Source organism: Anas platyrhynchos, chromosome 8 (assembly GCF_047663525.1).
Source record: "Anas platyrhynchos isolate ZD024472 breed Pekin duck chromosome 8, IASCAAS_PekinDuck_T2T, whole genome shotgun sequence".
NCBI classification, from domain to species: domain Eukaryota; kingdom Metazoa; phylum Chordata; class Aves; order Anseriformes; family Anatidae; genus Anas; species Anas platyrhynchos.
This window is the reverse complement of record NC_092594.1, coordinates 37,842,563-37,866,427: the sequence shown is the minus strand read 5'-3', so window position 1 is coordinate 37,866,427 and position 23,865 is coordinate 37,842,563. Positions and strand designations below refer to the sequence as shown.

General features: G+C 39.3%; 1 protein-coding gene across 14 annotated transcripts in view; it reads right to left on the bottom strand.

Annotated features, from left to right (window-relative positions):
- Positions 1-23,865, bottom strand: part of LEPR (leptin receptor) — a 37,067-nt gene that overhangs the window by 10,231 nt on the left and 2,971 nt on the right. For 6 of the 14 annotated variants that reach the window (XM_027463088.3, XM_021276342.4, XM_072041469.1 and 3 more), the window contains 15 exons: positions 21,885-21,943; positions 18,956-19,264; positions 17,780-17,897; positions 13,085-13,290; positions 11,614-11,759; positions 11,381-11,525; positions 8,968-9,264; positions 8,676-8,793; positions 6,128-6,327; positions 3,970-4,118; positions 3,569-3,728; positions 3,402-3,484; positions 2,531-2,747; positions 1,169-1,351; positions 499-594 (listed from right to left, as the gene is read on the bottom strand). In XM_027463088.3, coding sequence (XP_027318889.1) covers positions 499-594; positions 1,169-1,351; positions 2,531-2,747; positions 3,402-3,484; positions 3,569-3,728; positions 3,970-4,118; positions 6,128-6,327; positions 8,676-8,793; positions 8,968-9,264; positions 11,381-11,525; positions 11,614-11,759; positions 13,085-13,290; positions 17,780-17,897; positions 18,956-19,264; positions 21,885-21,924 — 2,467 coding nt within the window. In that variant the 5' untranslated portion in view covers positions 21,925-21,943. Of the gene's footprint in view, positions 1-498; positions 595-1,168; positions 1,352-2,530; positions 2,748-3,401; positions 3,485-3,568; positions 3,729-3,969; positions 4,119-6,127; positions 6,328-8,675; positions 8,794-8,967; positions 9,265-11,380; positions 11,526-11,613; positions 11,760-13,084; positions 13,291-17,052; positions 17,176-17,779; positions 17,898-18,955; positions 19,265-21,884; positions 21,944-23,140; positions 23,543-23,865 lie in introns of those variants that run through there. The other 8 variants (XR_011810844.1, XR_011810845.1, XM_072041467.1 and 5 more) reach the window with 5 other exon arrangements.

Sequence of the window (23,865 nt, the reverse complement as noted above, 5' to 3'; positions counted from 1 at the left end):
CTTATATAAACAGTAGAAGCAACAGCTTACGTCCCCCGTCCCCCTCTCCCTCCTCCCCCCATAAAAGGCTTTATCAAGTTTTATTGCAGATCAATGAACTTTTACCTTGAGAACAAACAGACAAAAGGGAAGGAATTATTTTAAATACTGAGGTGACTTCTCCATCTCTAGGGAAGGTCCCCAGTGCTCCCTCGTTATTGGGAAATGAAATCAGAGCACATAAGAGAATAGCCCATAATTGGAGAATGAAGAATCACAGAGACCTAGGATCTCAGCTATTAAGCCAGGTTGGTGGGAATTCAGTTGCCTCCCTCACTCAATTAACTTCACACAGTTTTCAAATTAAAGCAACTGAAATCTTGAGCACTTTATAGATGTATTAAAATTACCCTATTACTGAGTTTCTTCTGATAAGCTACAGACTTCTTCCATTTAAATTTAACTTTTACAATCAAGCTCCTATTCATAAACAACACGGAGAAAGATGCTGTAAGTCACCTTTGGTAAATCGATCTGTCGCTCTGGATTTGCCAACTCCTCCAGCAAACACGGGGTACAGGCTGAAGTGGTACTTCTCAATTAGAATAAAGTGATCTGGAAAGAAGAAGTCAGCCTTTTGAAGCAAAACTAGTATCCTGCTATTAAACAATGACCTCCAGAGAGGCTCTGGTCACATATCAGAGTTCAGACCAGCCCTGAGGGGGCACAACAAAAGCCATCTTTTATAGATACGCACTTTAATATCAAAAGATTAAAACTAATAATCTTTACTGCATAATCTAGCATTATTTTTTCCCATGGAATTAACACCTTTATGCAACTATTATACAATTTTCTAAGATTAAAGCCAAAAATGCAGATGGAATTAACACATATTAACTTACATAATTAGCTGGTATGGTCAGTATTCCAGAACTAATTTTATCGTATTGCCAAAAAATGAACACACACCTGAGCTTCATTCTTTGTCAACCTGGATTATGAATGCAACAGTCAGTCCTTTACAGTCAGTCCACTAATGATAATTAAAAATTGTTCTACAGTTCCTTACCATAAAAAATATAAATCAGAAACGGAGGTGGGGGAAGGAATTTGAGAGCTCAGAAAAATGCTACATTCTTCTATTCAATAACAACATAACGCATTACATTTTCAAGTACACACTCACCATAAATATAATACTTGCTAGTATTCGGAGGAACTCGCACCCATTTCATCTCCTCTTCTTTGTTAAGGTTTTTCCATTCAATAACAAAAGATGTTATCACGTACGTGTGAGGTGAAAGCGTCCAAGTCAAAATCACACAGGTGCTGTTCACTGGGTAAGCGATGAGTGACTGCACTGCATTCACTGACAAAACAAGGACAAAAAAGAGTGAATTACGTGAACTCTGACAGAGGTGAGATGAGACCTGGCTTAGTAGGAGAGGTGTATATGGTAAAATGTATGACAGTTTTGGAGCTTCATTATTTACTACTTTAGTTTTTTGTTTGTTTAGTGTTTCTGTTTGTTTGTTTTTATCTTTATACAATAAAGCTTGATCCTTAGTTCACATAAACAAACTTAATTCTCTGTAAACCACGCTTCACTGGCTTAAACCAACGAATCCCGAACACTAAATAGAACAAGTTTCTTAACAAACATTAAACAAATAGCCTGGTTCTTACATGCACCTCCTTAATTATCAGTCCTTAGCTAAGAAATTATCAACAAATGGACTGTCAACATTTAGCTGGTAAAACACACACTGGGAGCCTGTAAGCTAAATCCCAATAAATCTCTCTAAGTAACATACCCAGATCACAATCCAGGCACACAAATGCTTCCCCTTTCATCTGCTACCAAGTACAGGCTTTCCAGAACATCCTTATGCACAGTATCAGAAAGAATTTTACCTATAAAAATGCTTCTAAAATTGCATTGCAGCAGTAAAGTTCTATGAATAGACTGCAGTAACGTTTCCCACATTATACATTTGCATATGAATGTTACACAGTTGAAATTGTCAGAACCGATAGCCTTTATTTTATTAATAAAGCAGAATGCAGCTGAACCGATGAAAAGGCTGCCCAGGGAGAAAAGCCAAACCTCTGAGAACTATGCACTCTGGCACCCTGTCAGGTGAGCAGCCGGAGAAATTAGACCACATTTCATTTTGGAAACAACAAAACATTCCCTAGCAGGAATGCTGGGTGTTCCCAGATGGAAGAAGATGGAAGATCAGTTTTACAGTATGATTTCATTTTTATTTGATCAATTACTTTAGATTCTGTCAGTGAGGGACAACTGTCAAGGACAACTTTTTTCCCGAATCTAAAGTTCATTACAATTTTCATGTGATAGAAATCTCATTTTTCAAATAGCTCTGCTGGTGAGACACAGAATCTGATTCCCATAATACAGATGAACATATCATGTTTTTTCTTTTAACAAAGGGATTTTTATTACAAAAAAAGCTTTGCCCAAAAGCACCACAAGGATTCCTAACATATTCCACATCGCAAAATGGTAACTAACTGGTGTTCTTACCTGTGCTCAATTGCTGTGATAGAGTTAAATTAAAATTCCTTGAAGAAACTCCAATTGAATTCATGGCTAAAACAGTAATGGTATGTGTGCGTTCAGTCCATGGAAATAACCAGGTAGTGCCTTTATCGACATATTCTGACCACGTGGTGTTTTCTGACGTCTGATGCTTTATAATGTATCGGCTCACACTGCACAGTGAGTGATTCTTCATCAGTGGCTGCAACAAACATTGGCATTAACTAGTTTCCCAGTCTTTGATTTCAAAAGGAAACATTATTTGGGCAAAAGGTGTTGGTTTTGAAGATTTTTAAGAAAACATGACCCAAGAAAGATATTTTATAGACCATCTATTTTAGCAAAGACTCTGTAGTCCATTTAAAGACTTCTCTATCTGAAAGCTGGCACCCTTACTTGCTATCTTTCCACTGAAGGGGGGGGAATACAAGGAAATAAAAAACTTTCAGACTCCTATAACAGGTCACAATTTAATGTTAGCATTTTCCAGGACTGAAAAAAACAGATGACTGTTTGCACACCTAACATCGCTGCACAGACAAACAGGAGTGGCCAGTCACTGATGTACTTTTTCCCCTCTATCCTGCGTTAACCTTTTAACACAGCTTTGCCCAGTTTACATGCCATTGCTGAGGTGTTTGAACAGGCAGCTGTCTAGGACTCAGTGGCACATCCTGCTCAGAGAACTCAGTTAGCAGAACTTGGCATCCGAAGCCTGCAAGCACGCTGCATACCAAGTCCCATCTGCAGTGACCACCTCAGTTTGCCTCTCAGTGCTTATCAGTTTCATAATTATACCAATGCTTTTGGGTCATGCATCTTTCAAAGTGAAAGACCAAAACTGAAGTGTTCTCACCTTCCACAGGAGGGTAACATTTTTCTGCCTCCTTGCTGGATCTTCAACAATAACTCTCCAGAACTCAGGGCCTTGTAAGGGAGCTGCAAGATGAGTTTTGAAAGAACTGTCACATCTGAGTCTGAAACTGGACCAAGCATCAGAGCATGCTCTGAAAGCACACATACCTTTGATATCTCTCACAACTGCATAAGCTGATTTGCTCCAGTTGCTCCAGTAACCTAAACCATCCAGTGCTCTGCAGCGGACCTGAACAACATACTCAACACAGAGTTTCTGAACCTTTATCATAGCAGATCTCGTTGGCAAATTTGAAACTTCATACAGCTGTAACAGAAGGCAAAATACTCAGAGTAAGAACAAAAGGTTGTTTAGGTATTTGTTACAATCAAAACTCCTGAAAATAAATCCAGTGAGAAGTGGCCTACTCAGTCACATTTATTTGCTAGATAATTCACATGTTAGAACTGTGATTCACTGCATAAAACAAACTCCATAAACCCTAGCTGACACCCTAAGTGACACTGCAACAATTCACACTTCAACACAGATTTTAAGAAAACAGTACCTCCCATGTTAGTTCTTCCCTCTTCTCAGCATATTGAATCTGAAATTTTAGATCATCATTGGTAAACACAGGGTTTGTCCAGCTCACATTCAGCAGCCCATCATTTCTGGTGATTTCTGCTTTAATGTCAGAGGGAGGAAGTGGCTTCACTAGAAAATTGAAAGAAAAAAAATACTAATAACTGCACTGACATTTCTCACTAAATCAAGTCATTGTGGTCTACCTTCTTCCTTCCCAAGGGTGGCAAGTAACACCACGGCCTCTACTACTCCACGTAAAGTTGGATCATGAAGCAAACACAACAATTCATCTGGTACTAATGACAAAAGATGTAGCCTGCCACTAATAGGGTGCCCCAGTGTACAAAGTAGAAGCCTGTGTGACCCCAAAAGGCAGATCTTATAAAGGACATGAACAACGCAGCTTTATAGAAACGTAAATGAAGATTTTACGTGAAGGTTTTATTTTCCAGAATTGTACAGTTTGTTAACAAAGCCAAGTTAGAATAAATTTGTTTTGACCACTGAGCTGGTGATGGAGGGAAAAAAAAAAAAAAACTTGAAATAAGTTTTAAATCCTGGGCAAGACCAAAATGCATAGGTTTTGTTTTACTACAATACAGAGCATCCTTCATCCAATGTAGGTCAATTCCATTCATTGCTTTTTCCTTGAAGGGATGACTTGAGTAAACCAGCCTCCTGAAGGTCTGTGGGCTGTTGCAGCTGAAGGCCTGCATTTGCTAGCACTCCTCACTGGGCAGCATCACATAAAGCCATTACCTCTCCCCAAAAGGAAACAGCCTACCAACCTCTTACATCCTGAAAAGCAGATAAGTCCCTGACACAGTCTAACAGTACAGCCACGCAGGCAAGCTCCAGGTTTTTTGGCAAATCTGAGCAGCTAAAGTGCAGGATCTCCCCCACCAACCCTTACACCACTTTTATTTCTGAAGCTCAAGGCTCCAAACAATCCTCTTTGAACTATACAGAAGCAACCCTGAAAACCACAAGGCCACTAAAATAGTAATAATCAAATGCTAAATCCCATATCCCACTCAGCTATAAATGCATTAAACTTCTCATTTCCTTCCCATAAATTTATTTTTTTGCTCCCTCTATTTAAAATTTGAGATGAAAAGCATACTTTGGTTTAATTTATGCTATGTGCACACTTCTCCCTCCCTGCCCCCCAAATAGATATACATTATTTTGCTTTGTTACATGTAGCAGTTTTGTGGTCTACCTAGAAGACAGAAAGAACTTATCTATTGCAGACACTAATTCTGGGTGGGAAACTGCGATTTCCTCTTTGGGGATGGATGTAGAACAATTTTTTTTGCAGAAGTCACACAAAGCCAAAGCTGCAATGTGTTCTCTCTGCATATGTTCACATTTGTGTCCAAGGCAATACACAGTCCAACGAATGCTCTGACTCACAGACCAGACAACAAGACTTGCTTTGCACATTTTGCAGTGTTTGAAAACACTCAAGCACTGTTTCTGCCTCTAGCTTTCACACACATTTAAGTGCTCTGTGTGTTGCAAAATAAACTTTGCAAAAGCAAGCATGAACATAAACAGTTCCTGTGATTTTAAACAGGAATGAGCAGGCATGTAAGTAATTCACATGTAGCACTACACTGCATCAAAGCACGGCCTCCAGAGAATCACAGTAGGGCTGAGGCTTTGCACCTCCCTTCAGTTATTTACAGAGACTGCGATCCCCCGAGCCTTCTCTTTTCCAGGCTGAGCAGTCCCAGCTCTCTTGGGCTCTCCTTGTAGGAGAAAACCTTAACCAGCTGAAGACCAGAAAAGTTAGCTAATCAATAATCTTAAAAATGAGACTGATCTTTAAAATAATCTTTAAAATACTCTTTTTTTCTGTAGATGTCTTTGCAGAACACTTGAGGACAAACATGCAAAACTGAATGTTTCATAGGTACTAGCTGCAGCTACAGTCTGCTCCTGTGCCAAGCAAAATCTATGGAAATAACATTTAATCCAATGTTTTTTAGAAGATGACACTGAAACTCCTATGTTTTTATGTTCTTTCCACAATGTAATACATTTAAAATGCTAAGAAGTACTTTATCTGTACCATATAAGGTTTGAAATCCAAGGTCACAAGCAAAGAAAGACGTGCAGAAATCTTGACCTACCCACATCTGCTGGAACGACACAAGTTGGTGAGGACTCAAGTGTTCCTAGCGAGTGCTTAAACTCTATCCACAGGGTATATCCAGATAAAAGAAAAATAGGCTGAAATATGCACTCATAAGAATGATTCCTCTGTAAATGGCATTCTTTCACCTCTGATTCTGGAGGGATACTTGGAAAGTTAGGACAATAAATTTTGCTCCTTAAAAAGAGGGAAAAAAAACATTAAGTTAATACACTGCAACAACAGGCTGCTCATGACATCAGTACAATAGAACTCAGAAGGCAATTAATACAGATGGTGTCACTGGAAACGTGTGTTGCTTTTTTTTTTTTTGATCTTAAGTTCAAGATCTGTCTAAACTAAGTCTGCACTGAATGGATAAAAAACACTGTGGTATTACTCTTAAAAGCTCTGCCTCATAGCTTGAAAAAACCTGCAGGATGTGGAAGCCTTTCCCCAGTGCAAAATCTTTTGATAACAGACTAACAACGTGAAGAGGTACAAAAAGAAAGGTACAGGCATCTCTAATACTCATGAATCGTGTTACTGGAGTGTTTTTTCTTAACAAGGCAGACCTCCAGCTGGGCATAGTGCCTTTCCAAACACCACCTGATGACCAGGGCAAAGTCACCCAAACAGATCTGCACAGGGAAGTCTCCAGGAGACTGAAATCCCAAATGAGTATCAATGCCAGAGGGTGGTTTTAAAATCCCACATGTGGTCAGTATCACATCTGGCCACAGAAGAGGAGACCCGGGCTCTGCACAAAATGGCAGTGACACTATCTGAGCTGGGAAGGCAAATTTCCAAATTTCTCCTAAGCTTGGGCACAGCTCAGACTCATGGTGAGAGCAGCCAGATCGGGTATTAGCTATTCAGCCGGACCACAAAAGTTAAGACTTAGCTGAATCCTTCCTCTTCCTGTCAACATAGCTAATACTGATTAAACAGTTGTCTGGTGCTTTGAAGGTTTCGTTTAGCATTCTGTTTTTCTAGGATGATCATTTCTGTGCTGTTAGTGTTGGCAGCACCAACTCTAGAGGAAGACGTAGTAACAAGCCAATGAAAACAAAACACCAACATGCAAAGCTAGCACACCACATTATTACAGAGCATGGGATTTCATCTGTAAAATGTAATCACATCAGTAAGAAGAATAGCTGCATGCTCTTGGAAAATCTGATGTGTCTGATGTCAACGCAAAGCATTTAATTTCTAACCTTTATCCCGAGGACTTGCCTATATCTAACCAACCACTCGCAACTCCAGTATATTTGTCCTTGTCTCCTATGATCGAGCTTGGACAATTTTATTTTTTTTAAATGACTGTTTTAGCAGGTTTCAGGCTAGTAAACGTTCATTTTGTATTTTTGTTCACAATATGCAATAGAATGCTATGTAAATGGTGATGCTGTTTTCATAGCTATAAACCTTTATAGGTCCTATCCTGAAACTTTTTGGTAGTCACTACATTCATGTGGGTTCCCCATGAACTTTATTTATTTATTTGATCTTTCAGACCTTAGTATTAACAAAGCAGAACCAGACACAAACACAACTAAGATAAAACCCAAACAACCAAAACAAAGCAACCCAACAGACGGAAGGAAAAATCATATTAAATACTATCATTTGGCAGGCATTTTCAGTTCAGTGTTTCATCAGGCATGAACACTGCAGCAAATGGACAGGTTAGCATGTAGCATTCAAAAAACACCAAACCACCTTTTTTAGCTGAACCTGAACAATGAAGAAGTGAGAATAAAAACCATGGCAAGAGCAGCACAGTGTTTATTTCAGGCTCCCTGCCCAGCAGTGCACTCATTACATTCATATTTGTGAAGACAGACAAAACAAAACCTACCTTACTAGTCAGTTAGTCACTAATCATGCCCTAAAAGTCTCCACATGAAATCTCAACCATTTCAGTCATTGCTTTAGTCCACAAAATCCTGAGAAATATTCATCTCAGTACGATAATATTTCAAAAATTAAACCCACCTTCATTAGCAAAGACAGCTCAGCTTTCCAAAGGATTAGGCTCTGAGGGCTGGTTTAAGCTTATTTTGGCAAAACTTTTGCATAACTAGTCCAGCAAAGAGTCCAGTAAAACAAAAGATTATTCCTCAGGACGGGCTGTCTGTCTGTCTTGTTTGTATAAATACTAACACGATTTTAGGAAAACTCTCAAACTCAATGTATTAGTAACTCAAAGGGATTCTTTTTATTTCATGGTAAAGCAATACTTTCACAGGCACTAATTGTATGAATGAAGATGATTATATCACTGATTTAATAATCAATTTTGTCTTTTTTAAGCTTCTTTTTTCTGCAACCCACTCCAGTTTTCTTGTGTGTCCAAAAGACAAAAAAAAAAATAAATAAAGCTCTGGAAAAATAATGCCTCTGGAGTCCCAGCTGAGGAAAAATCCAGCTTACAGAAACTGTGCACATTTCATAATTATAACTACTCAGAATTCTTTGCTGTTAAAGTATTTCCAGGGTAGCACTTTCCAAACAAAGAGTGCATTTAAAGCTATACACACCTGTAGTATCTTAACTGCAAGGAACTCCCCACGAGCAAAGTGTTTGGGTTTGTGGACCATCTGCAAGTCATTTTAGTTAAGTACCCATCAGTTTCACATTTGATATTGATATTCACATCTAATTAAAAACACATTAAATGTTTATTAATAAAGATATACTTCTTTATACAGAAAACATGCATTACAAGTCATAACTACTTGATAAAAGCTCGGTAGAGTTTAAGACTGAAATATTCTAACCTTACTATTAAAATGCACCAAAATTATAATTTAAAATAATCTGGAATCTTACCTACTACATATAATTCAGCGTATCTATGATGACATTCCCTATTTTGATGACAACAGTACAATGCGTTATAGAAGAAATTTCCTCTAGGTTTTGTTGCTTTCAAGTTGAAAAGAGTAACTTTGCTTACGCGATCATTCACAAGCGTATACTGACTTTCTGGGATTTCTTCTGCTAAGTTCAGCCACCAAACAATCTTCCTTGACAATACGTTCTTGGTTTGGTTTTTATAGATGCAATGAAATGAAACATTAGAACCAACACTGGTCAGTATCTTAGAAGGGAAGTACAAGACTTCAGCTACAAGGAAGGAAAAAAGTCCATTGAGATTAGATCAGAACAACAACAACAAAACATATATGTCAATAGAAAATTTTATTATCCAGTTGTATTTCTAAATCACCTACTTCTTCCAGCTTAATAATTATTAATCATTATAGGGCAGAGGAGCAGAAATAGGCCGTTGACTGTCTCCTTCTATAACTGATGTCTGTAAATTCTGATAAAAATAATCTTTAACATCGCTAGGCAAACAGGAATTAAGTGAGTAGAAAATCACTGGGGAGTAGAGTGAAAAACAATGCACAGCAGCATAAGTGAAACAGAGAGTCATACGGGCTCCTGTAAATTAAATCTTGGGAAACTAGATCAACACTGCTACTTCATACTCAGCCCACTTTTTTTAAGGCATCAGGTCCAACCAAATGAGTGTGTTTATCCACTTTTGAAAAATCATCTTATTTGAATGCTACAAAAAGTACTTGGTACGTCGAAAAAGTTAGCTTCTGTAGCACAACTCAACAATGCATACACAACAGATTTTAAAATTGTAAAATTGTCCTCAGGTAGAAGTGAGAGAAGATCCAATTGAGTGAAGAGCAGTGTGTAGGTTTGAAAAAAAAAAATCCATCTATCAGAACCCTGAAAGGATGTCGAAGGTATATGCTAGCTGAACCATTTCTGTAATACTGGAACATAGGTTTTGAGAGATTTGCTATTCAGAAGCACAGAAAAATCAAGCTTTCCAATAGTTAATAATCCTGCTCCTATTAAAGTCAGCAGGAGATTAAAGTCTAAAAAATTGCTTTACAATCTGAACAACATAGCTGATACCAAATGGTAGCAGTGATTCAATAAGCGATTCACCTAGGCATAAAGACACATGACAAAGCGTATACACATGCATAAGCTCAGCCTCCATCAGTAAAGTACTTTGGGAAGCTGCATGTGTTATACACTGGCTGAAAATGAACAGCTTGTCAGAGACCCAAAGCCAGCATCAAACTCCTTAACTGGCCAAGTTTGCTTTTTGTAGTTCAGGAACCACCTCAGATATTTTCAGAACTTTTCCAAAACACAGACCCTCTTAGACAGCAGAGAAAACCTAAAATACTGTCATTGTCAGAGACTTTCTTATTAAATATAAATCAGAACATGAAACTAGTCAGCTGTACAAACATGTAACTGCTTGATTTCAGCATATACTCTTCTGGCAGTCACGTGCACACCTGAATTCAAGGCAGCATTCCTGTTAACAACTACCAGCTGTGCTGCACACTCCACTGGTCTTCCTCTGGCTCATCCCAACATTGGCCATTGGGAAAATATGTCAATTTGAGCCTCCTGCAGTGAAGAAATTACTCTCTCTAGGCTGCATCAGGCTTATCACAATGGGGTTATTTTGCTGATGAGATGTATGTTTAATACAATTGCATATCCCAAACAGCATTACAAAAAATAAATAAATCTAACGGTATCTACCTCTTTTACATACATATTTCTCAACACACTCAGAAACCTCTTCTGAAAATAAGAGTGTATGTGCACATGAGAGAGAACACTATTTTGCCTACAGCTACCAGGTGTACATCTAGGTACCAAAATGGATTACATTAAATCTACAAACCCTAATCTGTATTCTGCACTTTTACTTCAGCTACAGAGCCTCGTGCTAAACTAAAAGTTAGAGAAAGCATTAAGAGAAAAATTGTGGTTTTGTTTTGTTTTGTTTTTTAAAATCGAGTAGAATTTAAACACTGCTGTCCTTTGAAATGGAAAAACCCTTAGAAAAGCCCTTAGAAAAAGAGCTGCTGGGCCTGAACAGGTGCCTGGTGAGCAAGTAACAGGGCACATATGGAGGTGTCATGAAGCTGACTGTGCAGTCTCCATGCATTAATCATTTCATGCAAATGTTATGCAAAGCAAAGAGTAGGAGTTCAGGTAAATTTATATCAGAAGCGAAGCAGCAGGTTAAACAGTTTCCAGAGGAATTTTCAGCCCAAATCATGCACATACTGTGGTGCTTCTCCCTGGACACATGCTCACACACAGCGATCCCACAAAACAAAACAAACTGGAAAAATGTATTGTATTCTGAAAGCCTGCTTACTACTCAGGATGACTGCACATGACCTACCTCCCAATTTCAGATTATACGGCGTGCTCCAGTCACTCCAGAACCCTGGACCATAATGATTCTTGCACCGCACTTGAGCGAAATTGGAGGAATCAAGCAGCAAATTGTCAATGGCCAATGAGGTGTTTAAAGCAACTCGAACCACCTAGTGGATTATCAGGAGCCATTACTATTACGTAACGATTTAGGGAAAAGAAAGGGAAAGGCAGAGGGACAGAGCTGAGCTGACTCACCTGCCAGCCATTTGGACCTGCGTTTCCAGAGATGTTCACTTCGTACTGGAGGGGATATGGCATCAGCACGGGGTCAGACCAGCAGATCCTCACTTCACCTTTCTCTGTCATTTCTAGGTGCAGGTTCAGAGGAGGTTCAGGCTTTACTGCAGACAAATTAATTGACAAGTTTACAGCTAACCTCACTGCCTGTGACTGCTGGCTGTAATGACCTACCAATTCTGGATTTTCTTTCATACCTTTTCTTTAAGTTCAGTTTTCACGAGCTGCTCTACAGATAACGTGTGACAGAGCAATGTCATGTAATATGACTGGGAAGTGTACTCCTACAGCTGCCCTGGGGCTCACTGGAGCAGATATGAAGTGGCAATTCTTTGATTTCTTTGCTCAAGTCACCTCATACAGGTGGTATTACTGGAAACTCACTCAGCTTACCGAACAACTGCTATTATTTTCAGCACAAACACAGTATATGAAATCAGAACTTATTTTTTATTACTAATCCAAATCCTCTATACCATCTCAATGCAATTAACTTATTCAAGACCAGCAGAAATTACTGATGTGGGTGGAGGCTCACAGCTTTTAAAACAAAAAAAAACGTAACTTTTACATCACACTTTTGTGCATCTTACTTTCCAACTAATTTTTAACTCAGCTAAATCTTGGCAGAGCACATACTAATATTATGCATTTTTCAAATATATTCCGCTAAGCAGAACAATTTAATAATATAATTTTTAAACACTGGCAGGCTCGACTCTGAATTTTTATTTTTTTCCTGTGGCATTACTTAAAAGCAACACGACATATATGCAACCTCTCATCTTCAAAACTATCTCACCCAGAGACTTTTAGCTTGTTCTGTCTGCAAAGCACATCAGTCAGAAATAAGTTTACAAAAATTCTATTTTCCCCCCTCAGCTGACAGTCCCTACCTTTTTGAAATTTGCCAAGGTCTGTAATAACTGTGCATACTGGAGAGGAACACATATCAAATTCATTATGCCAGTAGGGTTTTCATTTGGTTAAATATTAGAGGACTTTTTTCAACTTTGAAAATGCTGGAATTGTATGTGTAAGGAAGAAAGCATAAGAACAACAGAGCTGCTAGAGAGAAGAGATATTCTTAACTGCAAAGTAACATCAGGTACAGGTTTTTTTCTTCCTCACTTTTTAATTTAAGTCCTCAGCAACACAGAAAGTTAACCTCCACCACTGCCCCAAACTTAGGCACAAAGAGGCCCCAATTAGAAATAAAAGCTCAAGTATGTTGAAGGTTGCCTTTACTGAGTATGATTTTGTACTAGAGCTTCAACATGAGTTAGACAGCTAAGAAATGTGTATGGCACCATCCTGAACAACTGAGACAGCACCAGCAAGTCTCTTCCTGTTCTGCCTGTGCACTCCTTCTCCACAAAGACATCCCTCTCCCTACTAAATAAACGTTTAAAATGTATGTAATACTTACTGATATCTATGGGCTTGACTGCCATCAAAGGCGACCAAAGAGGTGTTACCCCAGTCACAATCTTCAGCCACATGATGTAAGTGTAGTTGAGTCTCGGAGAAGGCACACAGCATTCACACTTGCCGTACTCACTGCAGCCACACTGAGCAGCCACGGCAGCCCCCTTCAGAGAGCTCGTAGATACATCTCCCAGTGGCAGATCCGATCTAGAAGGTAAAAAAAAAAAAAAAAACAAGAAGGACAACAACATAAAATGTTTTGTTTGTTTGTTTTCTCAATGCTATTTCAATAGAGGAGATTTGTCCTCTGGGTAAGGTTTATTTACAAAAAAACTGTAATGAGAAAAGTTAAAAAAACAGTAATTGTAACTAATTGTATTTGCTGCTTCTCCCTTTTAAATGGTTTAAAGTAGTTAAGATGATTTAATGAAAAGTATTCCTAAGAACTGACCTTAAAACAAATGCATTACCATACTAGATGAGACCTGTAGTTCTGTCAGACTACTTCCCAAATCCTGATGGCAACCATTACTAAATGCTCCTTGAGCACACAAAGTCAGTTACCCTACCCTGGACTAAATGCAGTTATCTCTGCCACTCCCACAGAGATTTCATTTGAAATCCTACTCGTGGGGCACCAAAATAAAATCTAAACAAATGTAATGTTCCTTCTAGCTTCTGCTACCATTAAACATTATAAGTAATACAATAGCCAAAAACTCTTATCCCAGTGAAAACAGTATTTGAAGTAACAACAGGCTAAAGAACTCCACCATTCAGAACATACTTTAGTACTAAATTTCAACAACTTACATTATTCAAGAAAAAAAAAAAAAAGACATCTGTGTTCTCCAGAATTATTAATTTTGTGCTCAAGTTTTCTAGAAACATTTTTTTTTAAATCTATTTACTGTATAAAGCAGGCACAACCAGAAGAAAAGCCAATGGCTCCATACCAGGCAGGTCTTCCACCCCTTTGTATCAAGAAACTACCAAGATCTCACTTCTGCACTGTATGCTTCTCTGACACCTCGCTGCCTCCCCAGGCAGCTACACAAAGCAAAGGAAAAGCCTAAGCCACATTACCAGATGCACTCCCAAGGGAAGATAGCCAGACACTGAGAAAGAAGATAATGATCTCTGCATTTGGGAGAACTGGCAAGACACAGGGACCATCTCACAACATCGAGTTTGGGATAAGATCAGTGGATGACAGCTTTCTGAGGGGCCCCCACATCACCTCATTCCAAATTGCTAAGCCAGGGCTAAACACATGAGTCTCAATTACAAGCACAACAACAGAAAGCCAAAGTATTTTGGAGAACAGCCACAGCCAGGGATTGCACGAGCTGCCTGTCATCCCCAGTTTGGCTGCAGATGGATCCAGTCACAGAATAACCATTGTTCCCAAACTACAAATACTGACTGTAGAAGAGTTCATGCTTATACAGCCCTCAGAAGTTCAGGAGAGGTCAGTGTCTTCATTCAGTGGGGTGAGAGGAAGAACTCTGGACAAACTTAAAACAAAGCAACAGGCTGTTAAAAATGGAGTTTCCTATGAAACTTGCAGCACGCTGAGCTATAAATCCTGGTTCAGGAAGCACTTCACATCTCACAACAGTAGCCACATCCAACTTGTTGTGGGGAGGGAAGGAAAGATAGAGGGCTTAGCAAATAGATGAGTCCATATTGCTGTCTTCATTCAGTTTTACAGTGCTGGCTGGGGGAATCAGAGATTTGTCTTGGCTCTGAGGGATGAGCAAAAAAACAGACAGGTACTAAACACACAGACTTTTGTGAATGGATTCTAAGAGCCCACCTCTGACATTCAAGAGAAAACTAATGAACTGAAGTTAAGCTTTCAATAGTTTACAGAGAAGGGAAGGAAAATGTGCAAAGGTGATGTGAGATGTGACTAAGACGGAAACAAGTGGCTAAAGCACAAGACACAACAGGAGAAAAAATTATAATAACGCTTGGCCTGAGCCACAGATGTAATCAACACGGGCGTATGTCCAACACCTGCTTTTCTTTTTTACTCTAAGCATCATTTTCAGTTGTGCAGGGACAGTTCTTTTAGTCAACACATTAAGTGAAGGCCTCCCAGATGTTTTCACACATACTTCAGAAAGTGTTGATATTTTTTGCTAAATTATTCTGTGGCCCTGTACTGAATTTTTAGACTTGAATGAAATGAAAATGACAAGCTGCAAAATATCTCTCCAGAAGTTTAAATTATTTCTTGCAACTGGAACATCTGACTGAAAACAAAGGGTCAGATTTTTTTTAGAAGAGATACAAGAAATGCAATTCTTCTATTTTCAAGAAAGGTACAACAGCACATTTGGGTAGCTATGTTGAGGCCTGTGAGAAGTGAGATCACCACTGTAACACCACTTTTGGTATTTCTCTATACCGTGCTTGTGCAAGTGCCATCTTTATGGATGAACTGATAGAGCAAGGCTGCCTGGTGTTCTAAGGATTTTCAATAAGTATATATAAATTCATGTGAAATACAGCAGCTCTAGGTCAACACTTCTTTGAACAAGCTGCCCCTTACCATCACAGAACATCTGGTGGCTGCCTAGCTCACGAGATGCCAAGTCTCTAAGGAAAGGTTCGTATTCTCCAGCTAAAGAACACTCCACGTATAAATGATGTGCTCAACCGAGGCACCAGTCTTGAGGTAAATTGTGTGATTTATCCCTCAGAACCCAGAAGCCTAGGCCCAGAAGTCAAGCAGTGTCCCACAGGTACTGCAAACAGGGCAGAAACATGAGCACACCCGATGCATCACCATCCACCGAAAGGGCAAATTGTAGGCAGCACTCAAAATTCAACCGGGAGCATTCATCTGTGTCACTGCAAAAGGATCCCTAAGGCTAAGTGATTTCAGTTAATGTAATTACCATCAAGGTTTGCAGCATTCCTAGAATACATACAACTGGAAAGATCATTCACTTTTGGGAGACAATTAACCTAATTTGTCTAATTATGTTTCAGAATAATCTTTCTCCTCCCAAAGACACAGTGCTGGGGGAGGGAATAGCCTATTGTAGCACTGTTTCAGACAGAACAAAACATTTTCTATTCAAAGTAACTTGGTATTATTTATGAGCAGGCAAACTGTGGATGTGTAGAATAAAAAAGATACATCTTTAATCCTGAAAAACTCAAAATTGCTGAGGACTCAAACTTTGTGATGTTGATTCTTCTAGGTCATTATTTTCATACATTGCTTGTCTTATATGTGAGAATTCTGGCCTAAGTTCCAGACTCCCAGGGAGTAACACATGCCAGGAATGCATATTTTTAAATCTGGGAATGTTTTCAAGGTATTTTGGCTCATGCGAATAAAACGTTAAGGTATCAGCAAGCCAAGAGGGGAAGCTGTCACCTTTGTACAATCTGAAATGCTTTGCTAGCTGTTCCCCAAGAACACAGGAACCCTAAAAGAAAAACATTAATGTTAAGTTTGGGTAGTGAAACAGTGTCAGGGACTGCACGGCATCTTGCCTTTTCAGCTAAAAGTAATCAAATACAGAAATGCCACAAGAACTCTAGGGAGCCTTTAGGGCCTCCTCTCATAAATCGCACGATACTTACTGAATTCCCTTCAAAATACAAAGAACCTTTTCATACCAGCTGGGACCTGAATCTGCTGTTCCACGGATGTCAGGCATACCCCCAAAAAATCAATATACAGATTACTACGCTAGGATTACTGGCTGAGATTTTCCTACTGCAGCTGAGACTGAATGGAACAGAGGCAAAGGCAGATCTGCTTCTCCCACAAACACACACGTAGCGGTACGCCACAAAGCAAAGTGAGGAACACTCGAAGTGGGAACCCACTCAAAATCTGGTTTCAGCTTTAACGCATGATGCCAACTAAACAACCACACTTATTATCAATTAATAGTGTTGCTTCCTACACTGACTACAGATACAATTTGTGGTAAGTGATACCTGTCATCCAGTTCTGTATTTTAAACAGAAGTTGTCACCTGTAAATTCAGCATGGCCAACTCTTTATACTTAGCTTGTTTCCTGAAGAAATTCAGTCTGCATGTTCACACTATTCCTTCCAACCTACCAATAATACAGGAGAAACAGCGTGGTTTTGGACGTGTTATCAAATAGATTGGTTTAAAATCAAAACAGATGGGTTCTGTACCAAAGATGTGCCCACCCCCCAGTCGGGATGATTACCACGTACTACCGTTACAGGGAGTATTTACGCCAGTGACAACTACGCAGGTGGGTGCCGCTCAGCAGCACCAGTGTGATCACAGCAACATTTAATACAATGCCAAGTCACGTAATTACTTTGAGAGAACATTATGGTCAAAAACATCAAAAATGCAGAACCAAGATCACAGCTTTAGAATTAAGTGTAACAGCAAAGGTATTTTAGCAAGTCAGTAGGGATTTCATTAAAGCATTTCAAGAAGCATGGTAAGAACAGAGGAGAGGGGCCCTCCAAGCTTATCGTTTCTCATTCAAAAATAGAACCACATGCTTTCCTCTGTACTGCCTTTGATTACTTTGAGATAAGGCAAGGTATAAACCACATCATCAGCTTGTAAAGCTAATGCTACTAATGTGCTGCAAGCCTGGGAGACTAATGCTGATGTTTTTGAAAATGCTTTCGGATTTCTAATGCCAACAGTGGGAAATTTAAGTCTGTACTTACACAGCGTATAAAAGATTAACCTTCAAATCAGGTCTCAAGTGTAGCTTCAAAAACCGGAGGCTACAAACTAACAGATCCAGCTTGCCTTTAATCCAACATTCAATGTTCCAATTTGAATCTAAACAAAAGGAAGAGAGAAAACATTTCTGAACTATATAAAAACCAAAAAACAACAGAAGAGTCAGAGTACAATTCCCTAAAAAAGAGACAAGTAACAAATACTCATGAAGGCAAGGCTGGACCCCACATACGCAAATGTGTATAAACAATCCTTTTTGAACTGGGGACCAGTATACAGCCTTAAACACAGAAAAGGTTAACCACTTGTATGGTAACAGCCTGCTGCATTCTAATTAGAGAAGGAATATATTTTACAGAGCTATAGGGACAAGGCAACAAGGCAAAGTAAGAAATGAAGCTGCTGCTGCTTGAAGATTTTGCTGCTAACACGTACAGCCTCTGTGTGGCTGCACTGCATATGCTCTGTTCACACATGCAGTTGTATGGCATACACAACTGCAGCACATTTCGTGTGGCAGTCTTTAAAAGAGATTTTTCTCCCATGGGACAACACTTGTAAAACAGAATTCTACTCTGCCTAAGTCAGCAGACAAACAGGTCCCTATGTTGCTCGCATAGTGTGGTTTACAGAGGGAGAAAGACAGTCTAGGAAAAGTAATTCCATCAAATCCACGCACAGATATTTACTAAAGGCATAGCAATCCAGTCAGGGAAGAAGGCACTTGGTGTCCTCCTCCCATCTCCTCCCTCCTAAAGGAGTTTAAAGCCCACATCCACAAAAAAAAAAAAAAAAAAAAAAAAAAAAAAAAAAAAATTGAACTCTTTTCCAAAACATCTAAACACCTGTGAAGATTCGGGCTTGCAAAATGTCCCATTGAGGATGTTCCATGGGCATCCTCTAAGCAGTGCTACATATTCAAAGGGAAAAAAATAGTTTTCTGTCTTTCTACAGAAATTCTGAATGACATGTGCTATTATCACTTTATTTTGCCTTCCACTGCAAACTTCTGATATATTATATTATACTATGTTGTCTGCTCTGGATAAAAAATAATACCCATTAAAACAAAAAACAAAAAGCTACTAAAAAAAAAAAAAACCAGCCTTTTTTTGGGAGAACAAGTAACTTACCATGCCTTTGACTGAAAAACCTACCTCTTTCCTGAGAAGCAGAGATGCTGATTTCTGAAGGAATAAACATCCTTGGCTGCATGCTTGCTCTGTACAAAGAACAATCAATGTTGTTATCACTCCAAAGGCAACACAGAAAACTTTCTTCATTCATTAGCAAGTGAGGGTTGGTTTCAGCAGCTCCATGCTCTCTCATCAAACCAGACCAGCTCTCTACAACTCCAGCAGAGAAAGGACTCAAAACTGTCTCATTCAGCAACATACAAGGTAACGTAAAGTTCCTGGGAAGAATCTGATGGACCATACAATGGGCAACTGCCGCGTGAATGAAGTCTGCAAATAAAAAGACAAAGGAAAAAGATACCAAAAATAAAGGTAAAAGTTTTTATCACTTGACAATGAAAGGAGTGGCTGATGTTACACAGAAACACTTTCATTACAGAAGAAAAAAAAAATCAAATCATTTCCAGGGGCTTATCTCCTCTGAGCTGGAAACAAAAATATTGAAAATCACACCCTCTGAACTGGTGTCACAACCGCCAAATGCCAGCTTCCTCTATCAAAGTCACTACAACAAACATTTTGTTTTCTCAACCTCTTCAAATAGGTCAAGATCAAGACTGTAGGGGAAGCATCACTTTGGGGTAAACTGGCTTCTGTTCATTTAGAATACACCAAATCCTAATTCTAAATTAACACACTCCGCTGGGACGTTTGCAATCCAGCTCTTAATAACATGGTGCCATTAGTGCAGCAAAAAAATAATCCCATTGTAAATATAACACAGTCACATTGTAACTGTTAAATTCCACGGAACGGCATTACCAGAATATACGACTGGACGCAACTATGCAACGCCAGAGCATTATCTGGGAAATGAGATGTAGGAAAAAAATGGTCACAGAATCAAAGATCTTTCCATCAGACTTAGATTCTTCAAAATAAAAGTGCTCCGACCACAGTCATAGCTCTTGTTGGTAAGCCATGGCTTGAATTGCGCTAAAAATGATTCTGAGAGTGATGAACGGATCGCTTTTGGGAATAGCTTACTGTAAAACACTGAATGAATGCCAAAGATTAAAGCTCCAGTTACAGAAAGGCATGAGTGTGATTTGTGCACTTCTTTGCTTTTAGCTTTTTGCTCAGTTAGGGCATAAATATTTTAAAACACTCATTAGATAGAAATTAATTCATATTCTGTGCCTTGCAACATCTAAAATAATAGCAAAAAAAATCTCTAGCACTGTTTGATTAATAGTGCATAGGTTAATAATGTAAAAATACAAAATGAAAGCTTTTTAAAAGTAGATGCGCACTGCATTAAAAGCAGACACCACATCACTACACAGAGCGTTGAAGTGCTTCGTTTTGTCTTTACACAGATTTTGTAATGCCAGGCTCCTGAGGGGTTCTGCTCTTTTCTCCTGTCTTGTTTAAAAGAGTTTGTGCCTCTGTAAATATCAGCTTCATTAGGCTCCCTGGCACCATATGGAGGATTCAGTTGACTGAACAGACTATTAGTCCAAAATACATGATTAAAAAAAGAACAAATGAGTAAGTGACGTGACTGCCTACGAAGCAGGACAGTTAACCAATATACTGCCCAATTCACTGAGTCAATTGAGGGGTGCAAAGAGATTCCTGCCAAGTCACCTTTCTCCTAAAAAACACACTCTCCCCTCTCTTATCACACCATCAACACCACAGGATTAATTAGATCCCGTAAATCAAAATGTATGCAGCTACTTGCCATTTCCGCAGACGTGTTTAAAAATAAAAGAGCCATAATGAATTACAACACAGAATGTTTGGCATAGGCTTGCTCTAGCTTTTAAATGCCTGCTATCACAGCATGCATTAAGAACACTTCCCTGCTCCAGACGGAACTGTTTCTCTGTGCCATGGACACATGGGAGGCCGTCACACACAGATCTGCCTCTCAAGTGGCTCTGTGTTTAAGTGTCTGGGTTAAGAGAGCTACAAAGATGCTAACCATGGGTATTTGCTTATTTGGACACAGAGATGGCCAGTCAATAGATGCACTGATTTTCTGTCGTTGCAGGCCACACAACAGCTCTGAAGCCTAATGAAAACTCCCTGAAGCATTCAGGTTTTCTAATGAAAAGGTGCACAACATCTTTAGATTACATAAGGTATTTGAAAGAAGAATTTGTCATCAACACAATATTTGACGCTGCATGTGCACTGCCTAACAATTTCTTCATCCTTCATGAAGATAAAAGACGCAGATTTTGAAACTAACTTCATTGGATCGTGGTATCTGCTTTCTCCATGAACATTATCATCAAGTCTTTAAGTAGTTCTTTTTTCAATCAAAACAATGAAAGGCAAAATACCATCTGTCCCTGAAGAGCATACACCAACATTGTTGTGGACATTTCCCAATTAGAACAACAGCTTATTACATTCATCAACATTTACAGTGAATTAAGCACTCTTTAACAGCATTGTGCACATGAAAGAAAATGTCAGCTACCAAAAACAAACAAAGCTCAAACTTGAAGTGACACCTTGGCTACACTGAACTGAGCAGAAACTTTGTAGTTCCAGAGAAACCTGGGTTTTCCCAACTGCTTTTGGACTTGCTAGGGTTAACAGAACAAATGCCTGTGAGTTTCTCATCTTCCCAAATTTTGACTGAGGCATTTATCTGAACACATTCTGACCCACCAGATATATTCTACTGATGTATCCTGATCTTACAGTTCAACTGTGATGCCTTTTGGGATAACATACAAAGGCACAGCCCCGAGAGCATCAAGATTTCAGCTCTGCACAGCGATAAATCAGGACCTTTGCATATACTAGCTGCATGTTGTGATAAGATCCTAATGCAGTAATATGACTTGAAACACCACTGCGAACAGAAATGGTGAGTACCTTTCATTCTAAACCATTTCCAACAAACTTATTTTTAACACTGGTAACTTACCCAACAACACAGCTGTGGTCAGAATGATTTGCCAGTACATCTTGTTTTGAAGAGCTGATCTGAAAAACATATAGAAAATTAACTGAGAATGATAATTATCATCAGGGTTTCATTACGGTGCACTTCTACTTTGGTCTCCACACCTTTATAACAGAAAGCAACAACAAAATCAGAATGTCATTTGAGAATAAAACCCGTTAACACTGCTTAGCATATCAATTAAATATCAATGCAGCTTTTTTTTTTTTTTTTTTTTTTTACATCATTTGAACTACATAGTGCCTTATTCCTCCAGGCTGACTGTTGAACACTTTCTGGGTTTGGTAATCTGAAAGGCACTAGGAATCTAAACTATCAAAATGGCCAAAAGATACTCAAGTATCTCTTCCCCCAAGAAAAGAAAAAAAAAAAAGTGCAGCATACACAAAAACATCCAAACATCAGTTTGTTGAAGACTTCACCAAACTTTACACTAATATTTAAATACTTTGCTTTCATTTAAGGTACTTCATTCTTTTTGATTTTCATATTTTAGCCACACAAATTCTGTTGAAGCCCAAATATAAGCATTTTATACTTAAAAAAAAAAAAAAAAAAAAAAAAAAAACAGTTTGACGGGGTATATCAGAGCAAAACACACAGACTTTGGTTGCCTTTGTAGTTAACTAGAACTGGATGATCAGTAAAATGAGTCCGACGGAGAATATTGTGGCGAGAACTAAGATTCAGGGAGTCCCTCCAAAGGCGTGCTCATTCCTTACATAATTTTGAGAACAATTTCCTCGAGACCATCGATGCTGCCAAGAGAGCTGGTGCCAACGTATGTAATCCCCTGGCTTTTCGGTTTGGGGCAGCATGCACTGCATCACGCGGCGCTGCACGAGGATACCTGGTCTCGGGAGCCGTGTGGAAGCAAATTGCCTTGGTGGTGGAGGAGCAGGAGAAGAAGCAGGGCACTCCCTGCTCATCCTGCACAGAAGGTGAGAAATCCTCGCTGTCTCACCCCGGACAAAGTGCCAGAAAGCCACCACAGGGCAGAGGGGCACCTGCACACGGGAACTGGTGGCTGCTAATAAAGCCAAGGGGTTTGGCTGCGGAAAGGAAAGCTGCTCTGTGCCCAGACTCCACCCAGAACTATCTCACCTCTCCCTTAAATCCTTGCCAGAGACTACCAGGATCACACAAGGACCCTGATGCTGCTTTAAGCCTTGCCTATGGCTTAAAGAAAATGCAATTTGATGGGCATAGCTGCCTACCTGCGGCAGCAGAGCTCTGAGCAGGGCAGCCACAGTATTTCTGTAGTGTTGTCTCCCTGCGAGCTCTCTTACACGAAAAGCCCTTGGAAATTCAGCAGGGCTGGAGCCAAGCCGTTCCTTCAGCACAGACTGTCCTCTTTTCGGTCTGAAAAATGAGTCAGTCCCATCCACTTTTCTCCCCATTCGCCCAGGTTATAATCAGACTACATTTTAAGCTACATTTTGATCAATTAAAGAGGAAAGCTCAAGATTTCAAAGGCAGTGCTCCACAACCCCTACTTCGGAGGAAAATTTGCCTCTCAGCAGAGCTGTTACCAGGCCAGCCTTCCCTGTGCATCTGCCATTAGCCAATTTCCTAATAAGTGAGCCATGAAGGCCAGCAGAATTAGACTAGCTACAGCCTCCTATTAAGCCTGCCATTTCACGAAGATACAGGCTGAGATTATTTCCAAAAGCCTATGATGAAAGTTACCTAGTTTTTTGAAAGTTTCTGACCGGAGGGAAAAAAAAAAAAAAAAAAGCTTTTAAAACAATTTACTTGGCATAAACATATGCCATTCCCATTATTAAATCTATGGTTTAATGAAAGCCAGTCCATTTTCCCCTTTTATAGGCGCAACAAGAATTTGCAGTTCATAGCTCAACCACTTCTCAGTAGGAACTGGCAGAGACCACTTCCATACGCTGTGCAAGGAAATCAGACATACACACCAAAGGCTTATAAA